Source organism: Macrobrachium rosenbergii, chromosome 16 (assembly GCF_040412425.1).
Source record: "Macrobrachium rosenbergii isolate ZJJX-2024 chromosome 16, ASM4041242v1, whole genome shotgun sequence".
NCBI classification, from domain to species: domain Eukaryota; kingdom Metazoa; phylum Arthropoda; class Malacostraca; order Decapoda; family Palaemonidae; genus Macrobrachium; species Macrobrachium rosenbergii.
Window position 1 is genome coordinate 25436107 of NC_089756.1, and position 20851 is coordinate 25456957.

Sequence of the window (20851 nt, forward strand, 5' to 3'; positions counted from 1 at the left end):
AAGCATATTTTCTTATACGTAGCACTTTGTAATCTGCACTTATGAATTACTTCCAGATTATCGTTATTCCTGTATTATTATACCTCCATTTTTGCCTTGTGTATCCGTCATATTTTCTATTGTACTAATAAATACTCACGAGTTATTCTATCAATCTTTTGGTGTTTGCGATAAACAATATATTTTTCAATATCCAATTCCCGGTCAATTTCCATTAGTTTATTTTTTAACGACTGTATATTGAGCAGTTATATTTTCAGAATTTATTCTTGCTCAGGGCTATGTATCTATTATTATTTCATATATGCCTCCACTGCTGCCTTCTTGGCTCTGACGGCATTTTTCTCCACTATACTGTTTACATATCTTTATATAGCATCCCTCTCCGCCATTTTGCCTCTGCGTTCTTTTCTGAAGACCAAATCACTTAAGCATAAAGTGTCTGGAGACACGAGCTAGAAATTTGTTCGAAATCCATGTCAAGAGCCAATGCACTATTTGCATGTTATAAGCAGCAGGTAACGTATGTGAAAAACACATGAATATTTACTGAAAATATATAGATATATAAAAACATTTACAAGAATATAACCCGAGTTCGTGAACGTTGGGGTTATGACATACTACTGTGCACATCAATTGAAACAATTTAACTCACGATTTGTGTGAGTATTTACCAACAACCTGATTTTGATAGTAGTCTGCAATGACGTCCAGGTATGTTGAACGTCTCGGATATTACATATGCTTCATCAATAACAAAAAACTATTACTAAATAATTTTTCATTAAAAAAATTAATAGCATAATTAAGCGTAGTGTAAGACGGCAGGCGTTCACACTTGCAGCGATTGGGTATTTATTATTTTCATAACAAAAGCTTTAGGAATATTTAATATTTCAGATGTTTGACAAACTGGAACCTCACGGTAGGTTGCTGTCAAAATCAGCTGATTGCTCTGTGACCCCAAGCGAGGCTCTCGCACTTATTCGAGTCCCCAAATCTATTATGACTATCTCTATGTTATAAAAAGGCCTACATGCATCACCTTACCTGCAAGGAATCTTTTCATAACTTTACATGTGGCTGCACTTCTCCAGGATCATTTTGCAGAAACGTGTAGGTGTATCCAGGCAAAAGAAAAATGAAAGACACTCTCAATTTTGGCCTCTGCTGTTATGCTTTCCCGCACGTTGGTGTAAGCTTCCTATTTATTGTCACTTTTTCAAGTAGAACATATAAGGTCTTGGGTACAATCTTATGCAATTTTTGAGGTCTTCGTTGTTTCCCTTTTCATAAACTATTTTGCACCATTTCCCTTTATCCAGTTTTCTTCTAAACTTCTTAATACACAGCCCCATCCACAGAGCACAGGGTGACGCGTTTCCAGTTTTTCCGGCGACCAACTACGCTGCAGTTATCCCACTCTCGCAAACGCGTTCACCTCCAGCCAGACCGTGACTGAGCTGTTTACAGACTTAGCCTAGCTGCGGGACAGTTTCTGCTCGTGTCGTCGGGGCTTTAGTGACATTATCTTGTTCCCTCTCCTTGGATGTTAAGTCTGGTACCATGAAATTCTACTTTCTTTTGTCTCCTGAGTATCCTTCAGAGTCTTTGCTTCACCAATTGCTGCCCATTTTTCCTTTTCGCTTTTCATTTCTCTAATATTTGTTCAACATAACGTAGCAATCGACTGGCATTCACAGGATACGTTAGCAGTTATTATTACTATCTAAATCACTAAATATCTCGTAACTCACGATTTTTTAAAAGGTTATTTTCAGTAAAATAAAAATACATATGCAACATTAATTTCAAAATAAAATAAATTATTCATGCACATCCTAATTGTTAATTTTCATTATAGTTAAAAGATACGTAAATTATGCAGAACAACTCCCTCTGGTTTCTTCTTCTGTCGAAACTACTTTGGTAAAAGTGATGTAAACCAATCCAACACCATGGTATACAAAGCAATGAAAATAGAGGGCAGAAAGAAAAGGATAAGAAAATATTCTAAACCTTAAAACAAACAGCGTAAAAAAAAGGGCAACATATTCCTCGGTGAAACAAGCAGCAATTTCTAACAACAAATAGGAAAATAACATTGTGGAATATAATCCATGGTTTGACATAAATGGCAAGTATAAATTAAGAACTCGTAAGAAAACTATAGTTTTAGTCATTTTTTCTCGCCGTTTTGCAAGTTTTTTCTATATGGAAGATAACTGGAACAGGCCACACTGTAAGTACAACAGACGTATGACTGCAATACTACCGTATTTAACGCTACCATTAGAGCAGTGGTTCCCAAACTTTTATTTGGCCATGCCCTACCTAATCGCCTCTAAAAAACTGATGTTCCCTGTGGTGAAATTATAATTATTATTATTCAAAAAGTGAACTATTCACGCAGAGGAATCCTAAAAGGCCATTAGTTTTAGGTTTAAACATTCTCGAATTGCCCGCCTGTGGGGCGTACATCCCACGGGGACCACTGTATTAGAGCCTATGTCTTACAAATGCCCCGCAATAAAACTAGTCATTATTTCTTGTTCGTGTTGATACAGTAAATGAGCATCACTCGATCTTCGGCTGACGAAGTAAACTGAAAAACATTGCAGTCTTTCCTGTACATCTGCAGAGCGCTGTGGCTTCTAGAACTTACTTTTTTCTGAAAAGAAGAAATGAAGTAATGAGCTAACAAAAGAAAAAATTGATCGCAGGATCATTTTACAACTTACACCACTGAACATTAATTTTTTTTTTTTTCAACATCGAACACAGGAATAGTTACAACTCTTGTCAAACTGAACCAAACAGTTAAGGCAAGAATCAGAGGAGAAGAATCTGATGGGCGTGGGAGAGGGACGGGGATGGGGGTGCGAAATGATTGTTTCCTCAGGTTTCAAAAGCGCCCCTCGTTGTTAGTTTTCTTATAATCATGCTAGCATACAGACATAATCAATCACTCGAAAACTGTAATCTTATTGGTGGAAGAGATGATGGTAATATGCAAGGATATTTCTCATAATTTTTACAGTCCACTTCTTTATAAGGACCCAATAATTGCATCTTTTTTGAGACTACGAAGCATAACGTATGTCCTCTTCTTTTTAACCATAAGCCTTTTTGATATTCATTTGTTCCTAGAAGGAATTTTGAAAATCAAAACTATATCAAAATATAAGATTTTATTGCTGCACGCAAAAGTACTAAGGCTTTGATAATATAATAGCAATAATATTGTCCCCAATCTTTTTTTTTTTTTTACTCAGAGACATATACAATCTGAATTTTTTTTAACATTCAATTATCGAGAACATTTTTACTTTCAATGTCAAGGAACTCAATAAACGTTCAAAGTAATTTTGAAAGAGGTAGAAATCATTGTTACGGTAATAGCTATGCAATGACTGTATATTACAGAATTATTAATCACTGAGAATTATGAATACGAAAGAAATTGGGAACACAGGCTTATAATTAAACTTCTTATTAAAGAATAAATGCTCATAAAAATTAAGGAACAAAAATTTGTTTTATATCTTCTACGCGAGAAACAACTGGAAAATCATGCGAGTTTCTAACAATATTATCAGGGAAAGCATCAATAAAAAATAAAAAATGAGACGATTACCTGTATTCTTTTCACTTTTAACCCACGGCTGAACCTTCTCGGTGGCGAAAATCAGGTAAATTGTCCCAGGTATGATATACAACACAGCTGCTATGAGGAACGCCGTTCTCCATGCTGATAAGGTTTCCTGAAAAATAAACAGTCTTTTACGAGGCTACTCTTCATCATGACTTAGCTACGTTAATAATTCTATAATGTGACAACGTAAAAAGGGAAATGATAAAAGCTTTAGCATTAAGTTGCCAAAAACAAATAATTTGTTGTATAGTACGTGGACAATCTGCCGATTGCCTCACCGGGTCAGGTACAACGGAATGATTCAGTTATTTTAATAAATTTTCCCTTTAGATGCAAGAAATCCGAATTTGATTCAGTGCATGATCACCTGGATGTATCTGTAAACGATGTACCTGGTGAAAGGATTATGTCAAACTCAGTAAAGGCATTCCTTTGCAAAATGTTATAAGTAGCCACTGGACTCCTCATAGCCAGTCATTCAAGTTGCATTTTTTTTAGCAATTCACTATAATGTGAAGCTGTTCATTAAGTGGCGTGCGAGATATTTCTGGTAAAATTTTATTCTATTTTATTTTAGTGTAAAGTATATATTTCACATTTAAATTAAAGATAAAGTTAAAGGGTTTCAGTTCTCCATCATCTTTATGGTGCTCAGGCGAAGGTCCACCATGTTCCCCCCACCCTCCCTCCCCCCAACATACCCACACTGCAGCAGTAAATGACCTTCATACAAGGTCAGTGATTTTTCATCGGCCCAGGGTAGGTGCGAATTCGCAACACCCGAGTAGAATTCCAAGACACTAACCACTATGTCAGCGACCATGAATACACCTAAGGTTTTATTGACAAAGTACATTCATGTCGGTGCATTCGAATACAAGAATTGGATAATGTCTGTATCATTAGGCCATTAGTCTTCTCACACACCGAGTTTACCTTCTAATAATTCATCTCTCAATCTGCTACTGTATGTATGGTAAAAATAAATTTAAGGCATGTTATTTTTATTCTTTATATTTTTTATGAAAAAATATAAAGGACTGTAGCACTTTTTTAAACTTAAGTTTAAAAAAATCTGAAAAATGTTGCCTTACAAGCAGCTTTTGAAAAATGTGGCTTTTCTTTTAAATGCTTTATAGATGGATACAATGGATTGAGAGATGAACCAGCTAAATTGTACGAGTTTGAAATGCCACCAAAAATGCGTAGTTTTCACGGAGCTCAGACACTCATCCCTCAATTTTTTTATTATTATTATTTCAGGAGATGAAACCTATTCACATGGAACAAGCACACCAAAGGGGCCACTGACTTTGAAATTCAAGCTTCCAAAGAATGTTACCCACCGCAGGTCCCACACTGCACCAGTAACTGATCATGATACAGAGCCAGTCATTTGTCATCGCCCTGGGGGAGACGCGAACCCGCCACATCTGAGTGCCATTCCATGACAATAACCACTATGCCAGCGGACTTGCTGGTATAGTGGCAAAGTGCATTCTGTAACTTAGAGAGGACCTGCCATGCCTTACTGCCTACCGCACAACAACAAACAGCACTCACGTTTCCCACTATGATGCTCCCTGTGACGAGAGGAGCTATGAATCCCGTGGTAGAAGAGACTGTAACAGACATTCCTTTGATGACTCCTACTAGAGACGGAGGACATATGTCTTGCTCTCCCAAATAGCCCCCGCTATTAGAGGCTCCAGTAATGGCCACTGCTATGCACAGGACTGCCACGGCCAGTGATGAATTACAGTTGACGAAACACATCGCTACCAGGGCCAGGCCAGCACAGTACATTCCTTGAACGAGAGAGAACCAAGTAATGAAAGAACCAAGTGATAAATGCATCTCTTATTTGTATGGGGAACGGCAGAACCTTGAAGAAATTACCTAATCTTCACCATATTCTTCCCGCTCTCTTTGAGGGAGCGGTGGCAGAAAAGATTCGCCTCCCGGTTCTCACTTAGTCTTTGGGGTGATGTTGCTTCCCTTACGTCCTTTTTAACATTGATCGTAACCAACGCAGCTGACTTCCTGCCAGGTACTAAGTCACCGCTTATGTCAAAGGAAGCACGATGGGTTTTGAAATGGGCGTGTCCATTTGATTGTTGAACATATGACCTATAACTTGCAAGGGGATAATGACACTGATCCCACCACTGAGTTACATTATGTATATGTATATGAATATGTATATGTAACATATGTTATAATATATATATATATATATATATATATATATATATATATATATATATATATATATATATATATATATGTAATATATATATATATATATATATATATATATATATATATATATATATATATATATATATATATATATAATGTATATATACATATCTAATTCATTCTTTATCAGGAAGATCATTTATACTTATGGAAGAACTATGTAAAAAAATAAAATCCAAAGATTTGTGTATATCAGGTAATTAATTTTCCAAGCAGTTTATGAAAAACTAGACCACACATGATCACTAGATTTAAACGGCGTTATCGACTGAGTGCCGCATTGCACAATACCTACTTCGTTAGCCTTACTTCTATATACCAATTCATATTTAGCTCAATATTACTAGCTCTTAAATTTCAACACGGGTGATCTGTAGCTGGAGTTGGTGCTGAAGTCAGATTTTGAACCTCACTTGTCACAGTGAAGTTGCGGAGAGGGAAAAACACAAGCTTATAAATCTATAGAGTCACCTATGGTTGCGTGGTCTCTTCATTCACCGTTATCAAAATTACAAGTTATCGACTTTTTTAAAGGAAAATATTGAAATAAAAAATTGTGCAAAATATCCGATACTCTCATAAGTACCCCTCTCCCCCTCTCTCTCTCTCTCTCTCTCTCTCTCTCTCTCTCTCTCTCTCTCTCTCTCTCTCTCTGCTATTATAGATAACATTACTCTTACCTACTGCTGAAGAAATTCTGCATGATAAAACTGAAATCCGTCAGATAGAATCAGTCTATTGATGGCGATTCCCCATGCCATGCTGAAGAATATTTGCAATATGTAGGGCAAGATGCAAACCATTCTGAAAATAATAATATTAATAATAATAATAATAATAATAATAATAATAATAATATATGATCAATGATAGCAAACCATTCTAGTTAAAATAATAATAATAATAATAATAATAATAATAATAATAATATATATATATATATATATATATACTATATAAATATATATATATATATATGTATATATATATATATATAGATCAATATATATATTATATATATATATATATATATATATATGTTATATAATATATATATATATATTATATATATATATATATATATATATATATATATATATATATAATATATATATATATATATATATATATATATATATATATATATATATATATATATATATATATATATATATATAACTATATATATATATATCATATATATATAATATATATATATATTTATATATATATATATATATATATATAATATATATATATATATATAATTTGTGTGTGTGTGTGTGTGTGTGGGTAGGTAGAACTGAAAGTTACTGATAGAGTCAGGCTGTCTAAAGAACTCACCTTTTCAAGATCGACATACTGGATATTATTTAAGTAAGTTGGAATCTCTGAAGACAACATGTAGTAGCCGAAGGAGTCTCCAAAATGGAAGAGCACGAGACTGCAGAAGGGCAGAGACGTCAGGATACTCTTGAACCTGACGTCTTTTAGCTTTGAAAGGAACGAAAAAGAAGAAATTTAAGCGGAGGTCACACTGTTAGGTTACATGTCTGTGCATTGGTATATGCTTACTCAGATTTTTAGCACTACTTATACGGGTTTGTATATTCATTATAAGGAAATGGAAAGACTTGGGTGGTAGAGCATTGGCACAAGTTGCCTCGTCAAGGCGAAAACTACTTAAAAGAGCGACCTTAAGGTGGAACGCTGGCTAGTGTAAAGCTTACTCATACAACTGCGTACTTGAGCAGAAATGGAGCAGGTCCATTTGAAAGATTATTTTGAAACCCGGACGTTTGAAAAAATAAATATGATATGCACTCTGTGACTGGCAACATTCTCTGTTGGAGAATACCCACACAATCCTAAAATATGACATTGTATACCTGGTAACTTTATTTCAGTATAAAAAGGCAACAGATTATCAATCATTGGACTAGGATTTGTCTTTACTCAGGCTTGAAAAAACATTGTTATAGAACCCAAAAAAAAAAAAAAACACACACACACAAAGAAAAACCAGTGAATGCAGATATATATACAGACACGTAGACGGAACTGGAATAGATATCAACACTACCCTAAAATGGAAGACTGCAATATCTGCAAAAATGCAAAACTGAGAAAAATGGTAGATACCACAGTTTTCCCTAATGGTAGATACTGCAGTTTTCCCTTGCCTTACTACTGATATTGCAGATACTGCAAATGGGACCCCTCCCCCTACATACTCGTGGAAAGCACTGAAGAATCATTCTGAAACTGCAATAACTTGTGTATTAGTGTTTCACGAGCCCAAAAGGTGGCACATCTCAATTTCGTAAATTTTGCTGATACTGCATTTTTCCAATTTATGGCAGAACAGACAACGTACCATAATTCTGTCTTGAGAATGTACATCTTCTCCTGAGAGAACGGCGTTTCTCTTGGGGTCTTCCTTAATCAGCAAGAACCACAGAACGCTCCAGAGAATTCCGGCTGCCCCGAAAACGTAGAATACCGATGGCCAACCTCCGAGAAAGCTGGAACTAGCCAAGAGTCCTCCAAGAGCCATTGAGAAGACGTTTCCAAACGTGCTGCCTTTAAATATCTCGTTAAATTTTTTTTTTGGGGGGTAACAATAAATTATCATCATCTAGAATATGCAAACTCCGTGGGTTTTTTTGCTAACAATAAATTATCATCATTCAGAAGATACAAACTCAATGTCTTTTTTTATAACAATAAATTATTATCATTTAGAATATACAAATTCAATGTTTTTTGTAACAAATTATCACCATTTAGAATATACAAACTCATTTTTTTTGGTAACAATAAATTATCATCATTTAGAATATATTGTACAAACTCAATGTTATAGAGATCACGAATTGGTACAGTGTTTCTATCAACTAGGACGTAAACTTGAGCTCTATAAGAATTTTGCAAAACCAAAAACACGATTTTAAATCATACGGTAGAATACCTGTTCATATCTTTTAAAGCGAGTATTAGTACTATGGGGATTTTTGGGGCTGTGCATAAATAAAAATATCTATTTATATTATTTTGAACATTACACTTCTATGTCAAATGGCTTTCGAAAAACTGTAAGCAATGAGACAGCACCATCACTTTGTAAGGACTGGGTTATGAGCGACATACTGGCTGGGTGTTAACTGGTTTATTGGTTGTTCCTTACTGAGATAAATGTACAGAATCTTGGAAGATGTTATTGACGCGTGCGAGCGGTAATGTAGCGTCTACACACAGACAGGTAAAACGGACATAAAAGGTTCAGACATCTGTGTTTGTCAAGCAGACAAACAGATGGCGAAATATCAAAACATGATTAACATATACGGATGAAACATACATCAGTGGAAGGGTCAGGAAATTCTACATATGGCCAGTGCGCCCAGGATTAAGACACATTAATGGATACACTGCAATAGCATAATAAATGTGAAATGGAGAGACCTTTGGCGTCTTCACAAACAAAACATACACACAGTTTTGATACCAGAAAGATTCGTTGGAACGTTATTGGTACATGATTAGAATGCTTGCATGGCAACATAAGTAGTGGTGATTGTACATACGTTAAGACAACAATGCTTGGGGAGAAACAGACGGAAATATTGTATATAGTTGAAATCGCGTTCCTGTAGAAAAAACAGAGAACGCTCTGTTTTGTCTGTCGACTCCGATGATGACGATCGACGAACACACGAACACACACGTGTTTGGAAGAGACAGCGTCGGGGCTCTTACAACTTCTTTAAAATATGAATAACCTCTAATTCCATTATTTTTTTCTGCATAATTTTCGAAACTATTTTCTGGTTGTATTAACCAAAACCCTTAAAATACCTCGCAGGAGCATTTTTGAATGTCCTCTACAATTAAAAACATGACACATTTACAAAGAAAAGAGCCAGTTTTCTAGCTTCCAGAATCTTGCTTTAAAAAGAGCAGTATTAGATAATTATCCAACTGAGTGCCTTGTTTAGCCTTTATTCCTGAAATAATGATGTGCAATGACTTCCTAAATTACAAGTGTGTGCGAGGTTTGGAAGACAAAGAAAGATGTTCAAGTATTTCCAGTTTCCTGACGTGCAAAAACATGCCAGGCTTTGGAAAAAAGTTAAGTATGCTTGGTTTTGCAGACCACTACAGCTGATTAACAGCTCTCCTAGGACAGCCCGAAGGATTGAACTTATTTTACGTGGCTAAAACCAGTGGTTGCCAGCGAGGACCTACAACCTATTGTCAATCGAACCACATTATAGCGAAGAAATGAATTTCTATCACCTACTATCAGAAATAAATTCCTCTAACTCTTCATCAGCCGGCCGGGGAATTGAACTCCGGCCCATCGAGTGACAGTCTGAAGCTCAACCGACTCAGCCAACAAAGGGCTACGGGGAACGAGATATTAGTTCCATGAATATATAACCCATTTTTTTTTATTTTACTATAAAATCTAAAAGCAAAAAATGAAAAGGCAAGGCATTAACCTTAATATTTCCAAACAAAAAATTAATCATTATGACAGATAAAAGGTAGACTTAAGCTTGCAAGCAATTTCACAATAAATTCAGCAAAACTAGTTCCAGTTTAGCTCGTTTTGGGCAAAATCATAATTAGTTACAATCCATAAATTTCAACTGTCCCTGTTTTTGAAATATAATAAACAGTTTTTCGACCTGGAACACCCAGGTAGGAGACCATGTCACAGGTCAAGATTCAGGAAAGCGCCTCTTTCAATCTCTCCACCCATCTATCAGTCTATCTGTCAGTCTGTCTGTCAATCTATTCATCTTAAAATGTAAACCCAATTTCTTACCAGTCAGACAAATGGAGTTGTATTTAGCCCTGAGGTGTGCAGGGATCCTAGAAGCCATCAGTGAATGAAGCGAAGGGTACATTGGGCCCTGTCAGATGAGACAGGAATAGTCATTGTCCTACCTTACCTTCAAAGAAGAAGGGCAAAATGTAATTACTTCTCTTCAAAGGAAAGAAGGGATCTTTCCTAGATAGTGACCCCCAAGGGTTTTCGGGGGTCGTTATCTAGGACTAATATTTCTTGGGGGTCATTATCTTCATGATATTTACAGTCTTTTGTTCATGTTTTTACGGTCGTCCCCAACGGGCTTGTACTAAACACGCCGCAAAGGTGGATACATACCAGGTTAAAACCCGTGGGGGTCACTATCTAGGAAAGATCCGGAAAAACTTTTTGATCACAAAGAACCAAATTGGGTTGATTTCTTACAAATTCCTTTCAGGGAAAATAAAATCTTTTCGGCGTTTAATTTGATATATTTAGTTTTATGAGGTTGGTAATATGAAGCGTTTTATGTTTACTTTCAATAACAAAATTATTTTTAGCGAATACGGCCTTTACTGATGGGTAACCAGGTTACCATAAACCCGTCATTCAGCTGATTTTGATTTACGTTGTATCCAATACTATGATCTAATCTCGGTCTCCAGATAGCAATTAATAACCAGTAATAAAAGTATTTGAATCAAATAGAAAATAAATCAGTTACAGCCTCTTCTTATATAAAGCGATTCAATTTTTCATATTAATTTTAATGCAAGTAATTTTATAGTACGTTCATTTTATTTTGGGAACTCATGTAAGCACACCTAAAAATGCTTTTTTATTATAACTGATGCCTTCATTATTTTTGGAATCATTTCATCTCGCAGACTCGTGTAACCCTCAGTACATTTACAAGCCATATGGAATAAGCCTAACAGCCCATTAACTGGCAGAGCAAGAACGCAAAAATAGGTTGCTCTGGTGTGAAATGTGAAAACAGTTGAGAAATTAATGAAAATAATAACAAAGCTGTAAAAATACAAACTTTTAGACTTTTACAATACTAACGTCAGAGGCGCGGCCTTACCTGTATCAATCCGGAAATAACTTTGTTGGCAATAAAGAGCTCAACAGACGTCCAAGCGGAGATGGGAGACAACACACTCAGCACCGAGAGCCCCGTGATACTGACGCCATACATGAGTCGACCGCCGAAGTAATCCGTCAGTAATCCCCCAATAAAACACGACGATACATATCCGTAGAAGAAGGAGCCGAGCACTACGCCTTGCAGTTGTTCATCCCAGTCGAATTCGCCCTCCTGTGACAGTTAAGACAAGCGGAAGTTATTAGTAGTTCCAGTTAGTTTTGACGAACTTGTGTTAACTGCATCAGTTTCTTTCTCTTTCCTTTTTTTACTATACTTGTGGTGTACTTTGGCCAATCACAAAGTCGTTTTTTGAATCCTGTAGGGTTAGCCAGAAGGGCTGTTCTGAACTGCGAGGTATGACTGATGCATGACAAACTTGAACAATTAGGTTTAAAGATACGAAAATGAATGGATGAAAATAAACTGGAAACAATGCTGCTGTGGCTGAAGGAATGCTGCAAGATATATGAAGTTCGGTGCTACTACAGTATGATATCTACCGAGCTATTCGCAACCTACCAAAAATTAGGAAGCTATCTACCAAACAACCCAAATAAGGCCTATGGAAATAACTTCCTTAGACTATATACAAAACTATTTGATCCCCTAGGGGCTAGCACTAAACACGGCGAAACAGTGACTCACCTACACTGTTTCGCTGTGTTTAGTACTTGCCTCTGAGGGGTCAAATGCAGGAAATGGATGGTAGATATCATACTACAGTAGCACCTGAAGTTCTCTAAAGAGTTCGCTATTCAAGGCTTACTGCAGGGGAGGCCCTATGTGACATTCAGTGATTCAAAATTATGGCATTCATGAAGAGAATATGTCACGTCGTTCCTTCTCGGTGTGGTTTACTCTTAGACCATTTAACAAGTTCGAGTTGGGGCAAGCACTAATTAATTCTCTTTTCCTGTAATAGCTACGTTCTGTTGTTTCACTGGATTAGTGAACCCTTTAAGGTAGCTGCAAGCTTTTGGTTGTATCCGAGACAACATACAAACACTTGATACATTACGCTAATACGGTGGATGAAGTTAGAATTCGACGTTTTAGAAGGTGGTCTAAAAGTATGTTATAGAAGTAGTTTCTTGATTAATTGCTTATTCGTATATCAATGTTTTCAGCTGTATTTTTATGCGTGCGAATGCGTATTTTCTTGTCTGTGAAGGTGTTTGTATTTGTGACTGCATGTACAAAGTCGAGTGACCTTACCTCTTCCGGACCAAGAGTATCGTTGGCACTACGTGGCACTGGACAAACATCGCCGTGCTCTTCCCCTCCATGAGTCGAATTGGAGCCAGAGGACACCATGGCCACGATAGCAACAGAGAGACAGCCTCTGTTCATAAAAGCTATACACTGACCCAAGAGATTCATCAAGGCAAAAGTGTGCCGATCAGTCCATCCATGATTTTCTGAAAGAACGGCTTTGTTAGCTATTAGTTATGCAATTATTATTATTATTATTATTATTGTGTGTATTATTGTGTGTGTGTGTTATCAACAATACTACTAAGTCTATTCCTAGACCTTCAGTGGGCTGACCATATGGAAATCATACAGTACCTATTCGAAATCACAGCTTTTCAGAGAACAGCCTGATGTCGAAATGCCCCTCTCTGACAGAATTATATTTTCATTGTAAACAAAACTAAAAGACAAATGTTTTCCTTCACATTTACATTGACACTCACTATTTCGTTCACTTGGTTGATGGTGATGCCCTTCACCCGGCAACTCAACAGAGTAGATACAGTCTGTCGACCGGGCGAGTGATTCGTTGTCGCTTTTGTCCTGATTTTGGGGAAAAAATTTTTTTTCAATAAACATCCCGTTTCAGGGCAAGAGAATTCTTACAAACTCTAACTCTCTCGCCAGCCCGCAGTTTTTATGTTCCTTATTACTAACTAACTAGCAAGTTCCCATCACTCCAATCATGAAGGTATTAAACAACCATGAAGACATAAATCCTTGTCTCAGACCACCTTTCACATCAAAAAATCTGCTTTCCCCGCAGTCAATTCTCATAGAAGGTTCCCTGTTATCTAATTTCATTCTTAATCAAAGCCGTAACAGAATCTTCTCACAATGTACTAAGTAATGTTATGGTACTCTAATTGTTACAATCACCTCCATCAAGATTCCCTAATATACTGAAGCAATTGTTCCACTCACTCATCCCTTTGGAATCTTGCCTTCCTCCTGATAAAGCTTGAAAAACATGGCCAGTCACTCAATTACACTAACTACTGTAATCACCAACTAAAATGCAGTCCCATCAGTTTCTGTTGAGTCCTTATTCTTTACCTGTTTAATTACCCTTTTTATATTTTGAGTTTTCTACTCACCATTAGATCGATCAACGCACTCTTCCATCCACTCTGTACTAATTATTATCATACAAAATAATTCTCTCATCGTTTTCACTTTGAATACTCTAACTTCCAGAACTCATCACATCTTTTGGAAAGAAATTGCTAGCTCCGACCTACTCCACCCAGGTTGTGAACATCACATTCGACAGACTAACAAGTACACAATTCTCCATCTAGATCAACGAGGGATAATGGCTTTTAACGTAATATGACTTAGTTCGGTTTACCTCAGTCGGGAATCGAACCCGGCTGTTCTCACTAGAGAAGCGGGTGTTCTAACAGTAGAAGAGAAGGCTTTAGACTAGCTCATTGTAACCTGCATTGCATGCGTGGGTTCGAATTTCACTACGGAAGACTGGACTTCTTCATTTATCACAGACTCTGATTCAAGGCTTGTAGTGATAAATATATCTTTTAAAAAGGTGTAGAAATTAGAGAAAGACAATCGTTGCTAACTAATACACACATATACAGTAATATATATATATAATAACCTATATATATATATATATATATATATATATATATATATATATATATATATATATATATGTGTATATATATATATATATATATATATATATATAATAAATGTAGAGAATTATAGAAAATCAACGTCTTACCATTGTATCCTCAGTATTGCTGTGCTTCTATCTCTCTGTCTCCACACACGCCACCTTCAGGCAGACTCGAACATTAGAACGGCAACGTTTCTTTCAGTCAAGTTTAGGTCTTGCGATTGTGATTACTGCCTCCTCCAAGGATTCTCGGTGCCCCTGAAGTATTTGTGTAAGTGAAGGATGACACTGGCTATCTCAATAATCATGACAAAGATAATCTTATCTTTTTAATCAATTTGGTGATAGCATTTCATTGCGAAGAGATTGGAAAATAGACAGTGACCCCACACGCTGTTAAGTAGCCTACCCCGAGGCTGCTGCATCACTGAATCACTGATCAGATTTCTGCTCAAAAAGCACTTGATAAAAAGGACGCTTGTGGTTGCATGAGAAAAGCTTTCTTGAGCCATGAAATAAACGCCATGAGCTTCGTTGGTGCATTTGATATGGTACAAATCGTATTTGACGTTGCGGTGTTCATTCTTTTTAAATTTAGGTGATGATTTATGGGAAAATAACAGGGCAGTTATTGTCATATACGTTAAACAATTCATTACACATTTACAGGAAAATCTAGACTAAGATAATGGTAAAAAAAATCATTCTCTTATCATACTTCTTTACAACAGGATTGATTTGATAACTAATTCCCATCAAGTTACCGAGACTAAGTGTCAACGTCATAGCCCAGAAAAGGTTCTACAACTCTGCTCCACCTGATTAGAATAGAATAGAATAGAATATGGAATTTAGGCCAATGGCCAAAAGCTAGGGCCTATGAGGCCATTCAGCGCTGAAAGGGAAATTGACAATAAGAAGGCTTGAAAGGTGTAACAAGAGGAAAATTTTGCAGTTGCGCTATGAAACAATTGTCAGGAGAGGGTGGAAAGTCAGATGGAAGAAAGAGAATATAAACGGAGGTACAGTAAAAGGAATGAAAGAGGTTGCAGCTAGGGGCCGAAGAGATGCTGCAAAGACCCTTAAGTAATGCCTACACTGCGCCATGTGAGGTGCACTGACGGCACTACTCCCCTACGGGGTCCACTCAATTAGGACGTGAATACTACGCTGAAGTGGACACTCATTATAATACCTAACTTTCTGATAATGTATTGTTAATGATGGCGTAAGCTATTATTCAACTTTGCTACTCATCCTCTGCTGAAGGTTTTATCTCCTGTTCCGTAATTAACTCCTACCCTTCTCTGATTCCTTTATCGTCCCTCTCCTCCACCCTACCTCTGAACGTCTGGACTAGATAAGGGAATTGGGAGTGCTGTGGCACTAGACTGCTTGGAGCACACGGCTACCCTTCCTTTGAGTTACCTTTCTTGAGTGGAGTTACTTCGTCAGAGAAATTCCACACTTTCACGGCCGTTTTAAACATTTCTTTTGAAACCATATGAACAGTATATCGACCTATCCAACATATACTTCACCATTTACCCGTCCTCCCTAGCTGATAAAAGCAGCCCCGGAAGACTGTTCAGTGCATCGAGTACCGACTCCACCACTCTGAACTCTTTACCGCCGGGTATTGCAGATGACCTTCACGGGTGCCTTTGAATTTCTAAATATCATTTATTGCTAGTTCACATGTCACTACTGTAAAGTTTACTGTCCCTGTTGTCTTGGGTAAGTCTGTCTCGACTGGTTTCAGCGCTTGATATAGTATTAACGGCTGATAGGTTTCTCTACCACCTTTTGCCTAGATATCGAATGGAAACTCTGAATGTTACATCAACTATCAGTGTCTAAAGGCTGTACTATCTCAATTATCTGGTTTATCTTTAACAGGCAACTACATACAGTATCGGTGACGGTTTGTGAAAGGTTCAGGGCCATTGTTCTCATATATCTCCACTAGACTTACAAAACAGATTAGTTCCGTGTCAGTATGACCAAGAAAAGAGAATCTATGTGCTAATGGAGATCTTAGGCTACCTGTAAATGCATTGGGGAAGGAAAATCTGGAATAGCCAAAATAAACAACAAGTTCCAAATCTCAGTAGTCGAAATCTTCAGTATCTTATCAACCGGAAAGAGTTTCTATAAAAAGTTCGTAATGGAGGCTGGCATTAGGAACATTATGCATCGAATTAAAGCTCCAGTTGACATTGCCTTATAGATGGAAATTTCATGTCATCATTAAATTTTAGAGTAAATGTTAGCAATTGCTCTAAGTAACAGAAAGAATGAATTACAGAACAACTTTTTGTTTTCCTTATTTCGTGGGCCGTCAGTCAATAAGTCACTGTTGAAAATATTTCTTGTAAATGAACTCTTTCATCAAACAGCACTAAAAAAAATGCTTGGAAGAAATTGCCCTTACTGGAGTAGCAACAATGTTTATAGAATCTCATGTATGGCCATAAGAGTTATAATCTAAACTACCAGAGTGATATTTGTGGTTAAAACAAACGCTAAAAAAAATCGGCAAGTGAATGGTAAAATTTTGGTAAGCGACGACTATGTTGAACATCTAGGTAAACGTTCAATATTTATTTAAACCAGGATTAATGTACTCTATTAATCCTAGTTTAAACCACTAGAACAACCGTAACCATCGTAAACACAAACTCATAAAATATCATGAGAAAAGAGCACATAAGGCAGCCATTTTGATTAACCAGAGCAATCTTCATCTTTAGTCACATCACGGATACACAATGCAAATTACAGACAACAAGTAAACGAACACCAACATAACGTATTAAACAGCACTGGAGCTCCTCTTCGGGCAAGAGCATGACTGTGTGTGTGTGTGTGATGTAACTCAGACGAGGCAGACGGCGTCACAGAGGTTGGGGGCGTCTGGTTACGAGATAACTGCTTGACCGTTTATGTAGTACCTGTTATTGTAACTGTAAATATTTGGCATTGTTGTAGTTCTTAGAATGGCTCCGTACTGAAATGTAGTTAGAACTAAGTCTTGATATCATATTTAGACGTTTACGTAGTACAAGTTATTGTAACTCAATTTTTGTCATTGTTGTAGTTCTTAGAATGGCTCCCTACTGAAATGTAGTTTGAACCCGATATATATCATATTTGGGCATTTACCTGGTACCAGTTAGTAGCAACGAATTTTTGTCATTATTGCGGTTCTTAGAATGGCTCCGTAATGAACTGTAGTTTGAACTTGATATCATATTTAGACGTTTACCTAGTACCCGTTATTGTAAATGTAAATTTTTGTCATTGTTGTAGTTCTTAGAATGGCTCCGTACTGAAATGTAGTTTGAACCTGATATCCATTATTGCGCTTTTAAAACCTTATTTGGTCTTTCCTGAATGTAATACGGACCTGACCGTTTATGCTCCTTTTAACGTTTTCGATATTTTAGAGCATTAATATTTAGAGAAGAGAAAGTGCATCAGATTTATAAAAAAAAATTATGAGTAAAGATATACAGCAGAGAGGTTGGGAAGGGGAAGAGGAAATCTTTTCCAACACTAGTGACCAATTCCTTCCTATTGATAACCAGTGCTTGACTAACTTTATAAAAAAAAACATTCGCTTGACTTTCAAACCATACCTGACATGTAACATTCCCCGGCTAATCGATTACCATAGGTCGGTAGTTAGCTGACAGAATTTTCATGACTGCTTGTTTACATACTTGTGAGTTTACTCACAGACTACTATGTCCTAGTGAATTTAAAAAATGCTTCTGTAACAATGTTTTGGCTGTAAACTATTTACAAAGCCCATCCTTTTCTTTTATTTATAATATCAAATTTTTAACCTTGCTCACATGAGAAAAAGAGGGATTGAATTTCGGGTTAAATAAACCAGAGGTTCTTACTGTTTAAAATCTAACAAACAGATTATTGCTTTGACTTTCGCGATACTTATCTTTGTAGATAGTCTGGCCTATGGCTGGCAATTTAATAGAGCCCTAGCTCTTACATGCCACAAATGTACCGCATTAAGATTTCGTTCTAGGATTCCTGGTTAAAGTTACATCCTTTTCACGAGTCGATAAACTGTAGCATAAAAATTATATGCTCCTATGTTTTACACTTTGATTAAAGGCCAATACATGCAATAAAAACGACTGTACTGTGGTCTACCTACGTGTATATAGTAAATGTAATTGAAGAGCTCCCTGTACATAACAGCAACATCATCCTTTCTTACCTGCAATTTCGTTTCCTTTTGTACATAAGTTTAAAGGGCAATATTAGTGAAAAACCATTTAACTGTTTAGTAATAAACTGTATCCAGTTCCGAAAATCTATTATACCCTGGAAGGCGCCTATCTATACACAAAGCCTAATAGCCCATTGAAAGGATAGAAAACTGATGAACCACTGCCTTCGGCAAGTGAAACTTCAGGTAAGCATTAAAGTGAGCCATCTTGGAATGATAAAGCCTCACGTCTAACAGCGGGTTAACCACGTAACGGGGTAGTGCTGTCAGTGCACCTTTTGTGGAGTACTGTATGCATTACTAAAGGTTTGCAGCGTCCCTTTGGCACTCCCTAGCTGCACCCAGTTTTCAATCTTTATATTATCTTCGTTCCTCATTTTTCTTCCATCTTGCTGTTTACCTATTCCAACTCCCTCTCCTTCTTTTCACCTTAGGCACCGAATGGCCTAAGTGCACCAGTGCTTGGTCTTGTAGTAGAAAAATTTTCATAAGCCAATCATCATCGGCTGAAGTTGGATTATGCTTAGATGTAACCCTGTCAATACCCATGTCACACTTTTCGGAGGGTCTGGAAGTGACTAGTGACCCCTGGACAAGTAGTTCGCGGTTAGGTTAGGCTTGGGAAGGTTTAATTAGTTCAGTATACATCACTGTAATTACCAAGGGGGCACATGTATTGTGTGTAATTATTATTGATTACACATGTGAACCATTTACTTTTCACCTGTTTCTTTTGTGTGTTTTGCATATTTTACCATTATTCTAAGTACACTTCACTTTATCTAGTTTTCCCCATCCTAAAACCCACAGATTTCTACTGTAACCACCCATAATTGTGAGGTATAAGGCTAGGGAACTTAAGGAATAAGGGTTCTGAATTAAAAATAATGGTAAAAAAAATTATGGTTCATGTCTGAACAGATTTTGATTTTAATACAATACAGTACTACAATAAACCTAAAACTTTCCTATTTACAAAAGTGCCGGCAAATGCAGCACAGTATTGGCATTTGCCTAGCCTTTTCGTCTAACTGTTGGGAGAATAACAAACCTAGGCAGCACTATTATTCTTTATCAGGCCTATCGTTGCGGGAACAACACACAAACATAAAATATCAGTATTGTTCGCTCATCTGTCAATGGTATAGGCTAACACATTATCAGTACTCTGATGTATTACCTTCGCCAATGGACTTGCGTTAATTCACATTACCTAACTTCATCTAGGTCCAAAAATAGATGACTCTACCTCAGTAAATCAAGTACACCTTTACCTGTACTGCTGTCTGCCTAGGTAAGGAGAACAGGAAGCCGACAAGAATCTTTACAACTGAAAACGGCATTCTTCAGGTACATTCGTCGTTAGCATCTTAAGATTGATTGATTGATTTATTTGTTTATTTATTAATTTATTTATTTATTCTTTTTTAATAAGAGATCTCTTCTTTCTGTATTTCCCTTTACCTTCCGTTACTTCTTTGTGATGAACACCTTATTTTTTGGAAGCTGGAATTTCATGTCAATGGACCCTGTAGGCTTGCTCCATATGAATAGGGTTCATCTTCGGAATAATGACAGTAATAATAAGAAATGGCCCAAGTAACTCTGATACCAGAGCTATAAAAAATTTACACTTTACAGAAAAATTACTCTCGTTCATGCTCCTGTACCTTCTTTTGTCGAATTTTCGCTGGTAAACCTGGTGAAAGAAAGGTATTCAAAGACTTAACTAATCCCTAAAACACAGACATCGGGTGGACACAAAACTCGCAAGTCCAAACAGCATAGGAGAAATAATGCTGCTGAAA

At 36.7% G+C, this 20851-nt stretch overlaps 2 protein-coding genes across 4 annotated transcripts; both read right to left on the reverse strand.

The window, feature by feature from the left end:
* Positions 1-2657: 2657 nt before the first annotated feature.
* LOC136846911 (sialin-like) lies at positions 2658-5464 on the reverse strand. Its single transcript, XM_067118163.1, has 3 exons — positions 5222-5464; positions 3641-3767; positions 2658-2674 (listed from the first exon to the last, which is right to left on the reverse strand). Exons 1-3 carry the CDS (start codon positions 5462-5464, stop codon positions 2658-2660), a joined length of 387 nt encoding a protein of 128 aa, XP_066974264.1.
* Positions 3641-17693, reverse strand: LOC136847205 (putative inorganic phosphate cotransporter). 3 transcript variants are annotated; one of them, XM_067118641.1, is made up of 11 exons: positions 17593-17693; positions 14891-15043; positions 13587-13686; positions 13105-13307; positions 11827-12060; positions 10755-10842; positions 8298-8503; positions 7265-7414; positions 6601-6724; positions 5222-5466; positions 3641-3767 (listed from the first exon to the last, which is right to left on the reverse strand). In XM_067118641.1, the coding sequence occupies exons 2-9, from the start codon at positions 14891-14893 to the stop codon at positions 6656-6658; spliced, it is 1053 nt and encodes a 350-aa protein (XP_066974742.1). In that variant the 5' UTR covers positions 14894-15043; positions 17593-17693; the 3' UTR covers positions 3641-3767; positions 5222-5466; positions 6601-6655. The 3 variants fall into 3 exon arrangements, with proteins under 3 accessions (XP_066974742.1, XP_066974743.1, XP_066974741.1); XM_067118642.1 differs by lacking the exon at positions 17593-17693 and adding an exon at positions 16214-16617; XM_067118640.1 differs by lacking the exons at positions 14891-15043; positions 17593-17693 and having other exon boundaries at positions 13587-13750.
* Positions 17694-20851: the final 3158 nt, after the last annotated feature.